Genomic DNA, 11,000 nt, shown 5'->3' on the forward strand with positions numbered 1-11,000 from the left:
TGCCGCCGGTGCCGGTATGTCCTTTGATATAGCCACGCAGCTTTCACGTGATTCTTCCATGGTGTGTCTGGTTTCTATACAGAAATTCAGTCTTTAGAATTAATATTTTAACATAACGCAATCATTATCAGTTATTAGTATTTAATATGTTGAATTATTTCTTATCTTATACTTACCAAAATCTTCACACTGTTCTCACTTTCGAGACGACATTCAATCAAGTATGACTACCGTATTCGTACATGCTGCCATATTGAAAGTAAAGCGCGGACTGCGTGGACACTTTTTGCGATTGCGCACTTGTACACACTTAAGCCAATCATGGCCAAACTTAATCAGAAGGCCGAGTTCACATAAACTTATAAAGACGCATAATGCAGATAAAATCTAATTTGCTAATTACGCGTCTTAAAAAACAAAGAACATAAATAATTTCAAAAAAATACATTTATGTAATAATTACATAATGTTTTATATGTATATATTACAGATCATCAAAACGAAACTATGACGTTTCGTTTTTGTCAATAACGTAATAAAGCTATAATTGTTACATAGACTTGTTATGTAATTTTGATGTTATTTTGGTATGTAACATTTATGTATTTTGATGGATATAAATGTGTATACTCGAAATGTTTCGAAAATACTACGTAATTTAATGATATAATTGCAACGTTATGTTAAATTCGTCATATTTACGTATATATATTGGTGAATGTAAATGTGTATCTTCTAAAAACTTAATAAATACTATACGTAACTCTAATGACATAATTGTAACGTTATTTTAAATAAGTAATAACATTATTTTGTTGACACCAATGCGTATACATATCTGTAAAAACCGTGTAATTGTTGCAATATAATAACAAAATTACGATATCACATTAAATATAAAAATAAATATGTAACTTTGTTGATGTCTGAGCGTTCGGAATAAAATATCATTGAAAAAACGTATCTATATAGAATACATTTTTGAACATTTTCTTGATATATATTAATTACTTCCGACATTTATAATTTTATATTAACATTATTAAGTACTTTATAAAAAAATGAACTCGAAATATTTAATTATGTATATATACACATATGTGCATAAACCTTCGAAATTAATTTTATGCACAGAAGGAAAATATTTTTTTTTTTGCGCCGAGAACGTAAACCTGCAGTAGGATTCTGCGAGGAGAGAGTGAACGAGTCCGTAAGATGAACTTTGCAATGATTTATTATACAGCAAAAATGAACAGTAACAATAGTCTAATAACGCGTTCGTTTCTATACGCGATTTCCGGCACTCTGATCTCCTTGCGAGCTATCAAGGCGGACTCTCAGGGCAGACTGCTCCGAATTCGTACAGCGGTAACGACAACGGCCGAAAAATCATATGACCGGCGCGTGACACGTGCGTGCCCTATTGTGATTCGCTTGTGATCGACGTATTGAGGAACGAGATACGAACAGAAAAACGCTTGTTTGTCCCTCTGGAATGCGCGGTCGCGATAGTAAGTCGAAAGTGATGACTTGGCCGAAAACATCGAAAGACGGCTTCGCGAATAATCCTTACAATTTTATACAGACCGCCCTGCCTCGCATGCGAACGGATGCGAAATGTTTATAGGTCGTTCTTATGAGAATAAGTCCTGGGCAATTGGAAGTCTTAACCACGATAATAACAAATATTTCGAGCCCGAGAACGTTTTTACCTTGACGTCTTAGATAAATATTTCAACAATTGAATTCTTAACAATAAGGAGAAAGATGCTTTTAGTAGGTATACATTCGTTTCTTGTAATTCTATTCATTGAGGACAAACATATTCGGAGTCATACAAAGAATCTTAACAATAAGAAGAATGTAAACACATTGACTGCCTTGTAATGTCGAGCGCAAACAATTATAGCTCAATTAACAGCCTTCATACAGTATTGCAATTAATAGGCAGTCGGCATAGTGACGTGATTGGACGCTTTAAGACAGAACGTGCAGTTTGCATCGTGACTACTCTAACAAGTCCATCGGATCCCGGATGGATTTGAGTAATTCGAGCGAGTTCCCACTTGCTCGGAAGGAGCAATGGGTTCTTGAGAAGCGCGAGCTCTCCTACGCGATAACAGGGGGACTTATCCGTCCACTTATTGCGCTGCTGTAATGTATGCAAGTAATCCAGCGACCAAGCACGTCAAATTTGCTCCTTTATTGAATTAAGGAGCTGCCATCGTGAGAGTCGGTTCGGGTTTATCGCGAGTACTGACTCCTCAGGTACGGACACCAGTAGGTCGACCTATTAAAAAATGGCCCGGCGTTAGCGCAGACAAATCGTTCGGGTCGTCGCTGAGGGCGGCAATTGGACGGGAGTTGAGACATGCCTCTATCTGGCATAGAAGCGTCGCGAATTCAGCCTGCGACAAGGTACGCGAATCGGCTACTCTTTTGAGATGCGATTTTAAACTCTTCACACCCGCCTCCCATAATCCGCCGAAATGAGGAGCCGCGGACGGTATGAAATGCCATTCTATTCTGTCATTCGCGAGGTCGGCTTGTAAAGAAGCATCTTTCATTAGAGCTTCGAACGCGTTCTGCAACTCTCGGTCGGCGCCGTGGAAGTTCGTCCCGTTGTCGCTGTAAAGTTTCTTGGGTAGGCCTCTACGCCCGGCGAATCTCCGAAAGGCGGAAATGAATCCTGCACTGGAGTAGTCGTCAACTAGCTCCAAGTGGATGGCTTTGGTGACAAGACAAATGAACAACGCGATCCAATTTTTTCTCGCTTTCTGTCCTTTCCCAACGAAAGGAGTAATGAGGAAAGGCCCAGCGTAATCCACTCCCGTATGCGTGAAAGGGGAAGATGGATTAACGCGAGGAGAAGAGAGGTCTCCCATGAGCTGGCTCGAAAGCTTCGCAGAATGACGAGTGCACACGACGCACCGACGAACATGATTTTTTACTGCGTTTCGGCTACCCAGTATCCAATATCTCTGGCGGAGGGTGCGCAGCACGAGCTGCACTCCGCCATGAAGTGTGCTCTTATGAGCATGAGCCACAAGAAGAGATGCGATTTGACCTTGTGGAACGATAATGGGGTGCTGCTCTTCGAACGTAAGAGCGGCATTTTTTAACCGCCCGCCGAGACGGAGTAAAGAATCCTCCCCGAGAAATGGATTCAGAGTTCTCAGAGGACTCTTTTTCGTGACAGTTCGATCCTTCTTCAAGGATGCGATATCGCAACCGAATGATCTGGCTTGAGCGTAAGAAAGCCAAAACAACTCAGCTTGATTGAGCTCGTCGACACTTAGAGACGACGCGGTGCGAATTCTATCCTTCCCTTTCTTGACTAGCAAAGAGAAAAAACGGTAGATGTATGCGGTCACACGGACGAGCTTAGTCCAGCTAGAAAATTTATACATTAAATCCCACTCTTCCGAGCCTTCCATATGAAGAACAGGGGACCTTTTAATTTCACTTGAAATCTTCAGAATGGTATCAGAAGAGAGCGGAATCGCTACGTCATGGGTCGGCCATGACGTGGAAGGCCCCTTTAACCAGTGGGGTCCAGTCCACCACAGTGGATGAGTTAGTAATTCGGATGCTAGTAGGCCGCGAGAAGCACAATCCGCGGGATTGTCCTTCGACGGAACGTGTTCCCATCTAGCCGACGGCAAATTGTTTTGGACCTCGGCTACTCTATTGGCCACGTACGTGGTCCATTTAGATGGATGCTGGCGTAGCCAGGCCAGCGTGATCGTGGAGTCCGTCCAACAATAAATCGGAGCGTCACGTAAATTAAGTGAATTTAAAATCCACTTCACAAGTCGACTCAAAAGTACTATCGCGTTTAACTCAAGTCTTGGTATGTTCACGGTCTTAACGGGTGCGACCTTTGTCTTGGCAGCGATTAAGCTGATCTCATAATCCGTTAAAGAATGCAACACGCGAAGATAGACGACGGCAGCAAAAGCTCGGTTTGACGCGTCCGCGAATCCGTGCACCTCGATCGCGAGATTATCGGGGTGCTGACCTGTCCATCGCGGAATACGAATTTCTTTCAATTTATTAAATTCGGAAACGAAATCACTCCATCGTTGTTTCACCTCGTCGGGTAGAGGTGAATCCCAGTCGCAATGTAATAGCCACAACTCCTGTAACACGATTTTAGCGACGATCACAACAGGAGCGGCCCAACCGAGAGGGTCGTAGAGTTTCGCAACGAAAGAGAGAATTGAACGTTTTGTAGGAGCGATTGGGATGGTTGAATTCACGACGAGCCTAAATGAGTCCTCAGCAGGGATCCATGAAAGACCGAGCACTTTGAGTGATTCGTTATTTAGGATGAGGTGATCGGTGACGTCGGATTTATCGGTCGAAAAATCTTTGAGAAGCTCGATCGTATTGGACGCCCATTTTCTTAACTGAAAACCTCCGCTTTTCATAAGATTTATCACTTGATCGCGCGTATCTGTTAAAGTCTGAATATCATTCGCTCCAAACAAAGTGTCATCCACGTAGATGAACTCATTCAAGATTGGAACCGCGGCAGGGTAATTAACGCCCTCGTCGAGAGCAAGTTGTTTGAGCACGCGCATGGCGAGATATGGAGCCGGAGCGAGACCGTATGTCACCGTGAGGAGCCGATAATGTTGAATCGTCGCGTCCTCCGTCGGACGCCAAAGAATTCGCTGATAATCTATATCTTTGGGATGAACGCGAATTTGACGGAACATCTTTGCTATGTCCGCAGTATAGACATGGCGCCATCTTCGCCACCGAGACAAAACGGCAGGAAGATCCTGCTGTAACTTAGGTCCAATTAACAAGTGATCATTCAGCGTTGTGCCGTTTCGAGTTTTACACGATGCGTTGAACACTACGCGTAACTTAGTAGTACAACTTGCTTCCCTAATCACTGGATGATGCGGGATATAAACCGGTAAATATTCCGTTTGTTCCAACTCGTCTACGCGGGTCATATGTCCGAGCGACTCATACTCAGCAAGAAACTCGTTGTATTGCGAACCGAGTTCTGAACGATTCCTCAATCTATTCTCCATACGACCGTAGAGAGACCGCGCGATGGACAGAGATTCCCCGATTTCGATCGGCGGAGCTGACTTAAACGGCAGTCGAACTACGTATCGACCGTCGGAGTGACGATAATGAGTTCGAACGAAATGTCGTTCGCAATTCTCCTCTTCGTCAGTGAGAGGAGTGGGTGACGAGATCTCTTCATCCATCCAGAATTGCTGGAGAAGAGAGTCCACGTCTTGACTGAGAACACAGTTCAAGACGGCAGCTTCTGTCGAAGCCCGTTGCTCTTTTCCGGTGGGCCCGGAAATAATCCAACCGAGTGCGGTTAACCGGGCAGTGGGCGTGCCGAGCGGCCCCTGTCGTAAATCGCGCATCAAAAGCGAGCCGTAAATATCCGCGCCAATCAACATGTGGATCTGATGTTTACTTGACGGGTCCGGATCGGCTAAAGAAAGGCCTTTTAAATGAGGCCACGACTCGACAGGCTGAATCCGCGACGCGGCGTAAGACGTAATCCGCTGAAATACGTACGCGGTAAAAGGAAACGTGGGATCTGACTTATCGCAGTGTGTCAGCCGCAATGATACTCGCGATTTAGCTGAACCGGTAAACTTCTCTCCGAATCCTTTTATCTGTAGGTTGGCTCGTTGTCGCTTCGCACGCATGGTCTGACACAACGCTTCTGAAATGAAGCTGAAATTGGATCCTTGATCCAGCAGCGCGCAAACCTTGAAGCATCTACCTTCGGCAGTATGAACGTCGACCCACGCGGTTGCGAGAAGAACTGTCGGAGTCGTAACGCTTGGCGGTTTCACAGTTTGAACGCTCGCGACGGCAGCTCTCTCGAGAACGCAAGATGTATCCGTTTTCGCGATCGTCGCTACGCCCGTCTTATTCGATTCCGGCTTGTCGTCGTCGGCCGATGCTTGATGATTCGCGGAATGTAACAACGAATGATGAGGGCGACGACAGTGGGAGCATCGCTGCTTGCTTGTACATTTTGGCGACATGTGACCCGGCTTCAGACAGAGAAAGCAAATTCTATTTTGACGCGCAATAGAGTTTCGTTGCGTGGCCGATTTACTGAGAAATGTTTCACATTTTGAAATAAAATGATTACCGGAGCAATGAATGCATTTTATAGCGGAAACGTTGTTTACAGACGATCGCGGCTTGTCGTTCTTAGAAATTGCGGCAATTTTTGCAACGTCAGTAAAATCGGATAAACCCCGAATACGAAGAGCAAGGAACTCGTGGATGTCCTTGTAAGAAGGGATCGCGTGACTCGACGAGACTTTCAAGTTCCACTCGCTCTTTGTTTTAACGCTAAATTTCTGGGAGACAACGTACACGAGAATATCATCCCATTGATCCACCGGTCGATCTAGATTATGTAACGCGGCAATCGACGCGGCCACTGTGTCGCGCAACTTGCTTAATTCTATGACATTTTCATTTCTCATAAGCGGCAGACTCATAAACGCATGCAAATGCGATTGAATCAACGTTAACCGATCGTCATACTCATCAACTAACAGTTGCCACGCGGACTCGTAATTCGCGTCAGAAATTCGTAAATTATTAATTTTTAATGCGGCGTCGCCGATGATGCTTGTTTTCAAATAATGGAACTTCTGAGTATTAGAGAGAGCGTCATTTTTTGCGACTAGCGACTCGAATGTACTCTTAAAACTCTCCCACTCGAGAAATCTACCGGAAAACTTAGGTAATGTAATCCGTGGCAAATGAAAGTTGGCATGAGTATTATCGCGAACCGAGGAGTCAGTACTACGATCGAGAGTAACCGGTTGACGGTCAGTAAATCGACTTATCGTTTCTCGGAGGTAGTCGACGGTCTCGTCGTAGATCTCCTCAGCTTCCAGGAATTTCTCATCCAAGAAGTACGACATCGTCTTCTGATCCTCCTTCGTAGTGGTCTGCAACAACTTGAGATGCAGCTCCTGACAGGATGCCCAAAGCGTATGCACTTTCTCTAATCGACCTTGTGTCTTCGGCAAAGTTACGTTAGCCTTAACCAATTTTTTAAAGTTTATTAGAACTCTCTTGAGCTGGTCGATTTTATCGGTTTGTGCGATCAGCAAATTCCGTAACTCGGCCATGATCAGCGAATTAGCAGCACTAATGAAGCAGGAGAGCGCGAGGAGTGAGTCGATAGTGACAGGTTTAGTCCGAGATCACTCAATATATGTCGGGCAAGTCAGCACGTCTCCGACGGCACGAACTCGCGGACGACCGTATCGATACGCGAGAAAATGTCTCCTCGAGGAACCTCACAAATTTATGCCGGGCGAGTCAGAATGTCGCCGACGGCATGAACTCGCGGACGACCTTGTCGATGCGCGAGAAAAATGTCTCCTTAGAGAACTTCACAAATTTAGGCCGGGCGAGTCAGAATGTCGCCGACGGCACGAACTCGCGGACGAGCTTGTCGATGCGCGAGAAAAATGTCTCCTCGAGGAACCTCACAAATTTATGCCGGGCGAGTCAGAATGTCGCCGACGGCACGAACTCGCGGACGACCTTGTCGATGTGCGAGAAAAATGTCTCCTTAGAGAACTTCACAAATTTATGCCGGGCGAGTCAGAATGTCGCCGACGGCACGAACTCGCGGACGACCGTATCGATACGCGAGAAAATGTCTCCTCGAGGAACCTCACAAATTTATGCCGGGCGAGTCAGAATGTCGCCGACGGCACGAACTCGCGGACGACCTTGTCGATGCGCGAGAAAAATGTCTCCTTAGAGAACTTCACAAATTTAGGCCGGGCGAGTCAGAATGTCGCCGACGGCACGAACTCGCGGACGAGCTTGTCGATGCGCGAGAAAAATGTCTTACTGTACCCCAAACAAGGTGTCGTCTTCGTTTCACTCGCGGTGGAAAGTTACTGCACAGTCACTTACATCCGGCTCGAAGGACCATTCATTCTGTGCATAAACCTTCGAAATTAATTTTATGCACAAAAGGAAAATATTTTTTTTTTGCGCCGAGAACGTAAACCTGCAGTAGGATTCTGCGAGGAGAGAGTGAACGAGTCCGTAAGATGAACTTTGCAATGATTTATTATACAGCAAAAATGAACAGTAACAATAGTCTAATAACGCGTTCGTTTCTATACGCGATTTCCGGCACTCTGATCTCCTTGCGAGCTATCAAGGCGGACTCTCGGGGCAGATTGCTCCGAATTCGTACAGCGGTAACGACAACGGCCGAAAAATCATATGACCGGCGCGTGACACGTGCGTGCCCTATTGTGATTCGCTTGTGATCGACGTATTGAGGAACGAGATACGAACAGAAAAACGCTTGTTTGTCCCTCTGGAATGCGCGGTCGCGATAGTAAGTCGAAAGTGATGACTTGGCCGAAAACATCGAAAGACGGCTTCGCGAATAATCCTTACAATTTTATACAACATATATATAATAATTATATTAAATTCTATTTTTTCACAAAGTATTTAATGACGTTAATAAATAATATTGAAAGTAATTATACATATATTAAGAAAATATTCAAAGATGTATTGCCAGATACGTTTTTTCATTGATATATGCATGCCCTTTTTTCAGGACGCTCAAAGATGTCAACAAAGTTACATACATTTTTATATTTAATGTGATATCGCAATTTCGTTATGTAACGGTTATAAAGTTTTTACTGAATGTATACATTAATGTCAATAAAAAAATGTCAATGTTACATATTTAAACTAATGTTACAATTATGTCCTTACAGTTGTATAGCATTTATAAAATTTTTAGAGCATATACATTTACATTCACCAAAATACATAAATGTTACGTATTTAGCATAACGTTACAATTACGTAATTAGAGTTATGTTGTATTTATAAAGTTTTTAGAGTATACACATTTACATTCACCAAAATACATAAATGTTATGTATTTAACATAACGTTACAATTATGCCATTAAAATTACGTAGTATATACAAAAATTTTAGAGTATGTGCATTTACATTTATCAAAATACATAAATATTACGTATTTAATATAACATTACAATTATGTCATTAAAATTACGTAGCATTTACGAAAATTTTAGAGTATGCACATTTACATTTATCAAACTACATAAATATTACGTATTTAACATAACGTTACTATTACGTAATTAGAGTTATGTTGTATTTATGAAACTTTTAGAGTATACACATTTACATTCACCAAAATACATAAATGTTACGTATTTAATATAACGTTACAATTATATCATTAAAATTACGTAGCATTTACGAAAATTATAGAGTATGCACATTTACATTCACAAAGAAACAAATGTTACGTATTTAACATAACGTTACAATTATGTCATTAAAATTACGTAGCATTTACGAAACTTTTAGAGAATACACATTTACATTCAAATTTCATAAATGTTACATAACAAAGTAACGTTAAAATTATATAACAATTCTATGTAACAATTATAGATTCATTACGTTATTGACATAAACGATACGTCACAGTTTCGTTATGATGATCTAATATATACATATAAAACATTATGTAATTATTACGTAAATGATCCCTGCGTGTTTACTGGGCATCCACTTATTTTCAATAGATAAAAGTAGTTTTATTTTGTATCTTATCTTTTTGAAATAAGTGGATGAATTGTTATAATCCGAATGACTATAACTGTATTATAGTAAATATCAAATTAGTAATAAATTAGTAAGCCGGCTGTGACCCGAAAAATTCCTTGTGTCTCACCAACTCTGGTGAGACACAACAATTGGTGGCAGCGATGGGATTATATCAGCCGCAAAACCGACGTCGTCCCCATCATCCAAAGCGGCGAAGATCTATAAAAACACATTATAAAAAGTGTTAGACGTTAGTAACACTGACGGAAACAAGCAGAAGCTACGACAAGTACGAGAGAAAGAAAGAACGGACAACACGAGCAGTACTACGAACGATAAGCAGCTGCGGCCCGAAAGGAATCGCCGACGTCCAAGGACAACGCCGACCTATGACAACCTCACGGACAGCGCACCAATACGGAGCAACCGTTATCAGCCCACGAGTGATCGAGTTGCAGCAGCCATAGCCGACCTGTGTAAAGCGTAACAATGCGAGCTGTAATACTGTAAGTCCGAATTTATTTGTTTGCGTGAATGTCGGAAGGTGACGAAACACCCCGACAAGCGATTAAAAACCGAATCGTGGTTGCATAGTACACCGGTACGGTTAACAACGCGAGTATTGCCTTTAACTGTGCAAAATCTCGAAAGCGTTCGTAAAAATTTAGACAGCGACTTGTCAAACAAAAATAATACCGAGTTACCTCCGAACATAATAAACAAACGAGAATTTCCGTTTACTAGTTTTGACGCGAGTATATTTCCAAATAATCCGAGCGACTCCGTTCAAGTAACTCAAGACGAACCGCGTCGATTGCGACCGTATATCAGCCGAACTCCGAGTAGAGTATCTTTGCGGAGAGAATTTTCATTAACGTTATACGACAGCGAAATATTTGACCCCGAAGAAATTTATAGCCACGTAAATATGGCAGAAAATACAAACGCGGACGCGATTATTCCGTCTGCCGCGATAGATGCCGAAATAAGCATGCTCCGACAAACCCTTGTTCAAAGGGGGAAAATTTAGACGCCGCGTCACAATCCTCCGTCATAGCGTCCAGGGAAACTTCCCAAATGCTTAAAATAATGCAAACTATACATGCGAAGCTACATACAGTAAACACACGTATAGATAGGATAGAAGCCGCACAGGCATACACACACAGAGACGAACGACGGGAGTCCGATAACGAGCCTCGTATGATTTACGGACGGACTGAGCGCGACGTACGAAATCGACGGAGTACTGCACGACAATATATGTCTCTAAAAGAAGCGCGAATGATGATACCCGAATTCGATGGTACATCGCGACACCGCCTTCAAGAATTTCTGAACGCA

At 42.8% G+C, this 11,000-nt stretch overlaps 1 protein-coding gene across 1 annotated transcript; it reads right to left on the reverse strand.

Annotated features, from left to right (window-relative positions):
- Positions 1-2,264: 2,264 nt before the first annotated feature.
- LOC114937889 (uncharacterized) lies at positions 2,265-7,148 on the reverse strand. Its single transcript, XM_029311565.2, has one exon. The coding sequence runs from the start codon at positions 7,146-7,148 to the stop codon at positions 2,265-2,267; it is 4,884 nt and encodes a 1,627-aa protein (XP_029167398.2).
- Between the last annotated feature and the right edge of the window lie 3,852 nt (positions 7,149-11,000).

The sequence above is a fragment of the Nylanderia fulva genome, unplaced genomic scaffold, assembly GCF_048542155.1.
Source record: "Nylanderia fulva isolate GAGA-0341 unplaced genomic scaffold, ASM4854215v1 Scaffold219, whole genome shotgun sequence".
In the NCBI taxonomy this organism is placed as follows: Eukaryota; Metazoa; Arthropoda; class Insecta; order Hymenoptera; family Formicidae; genus Nylanderia; species Nylanderia fulva.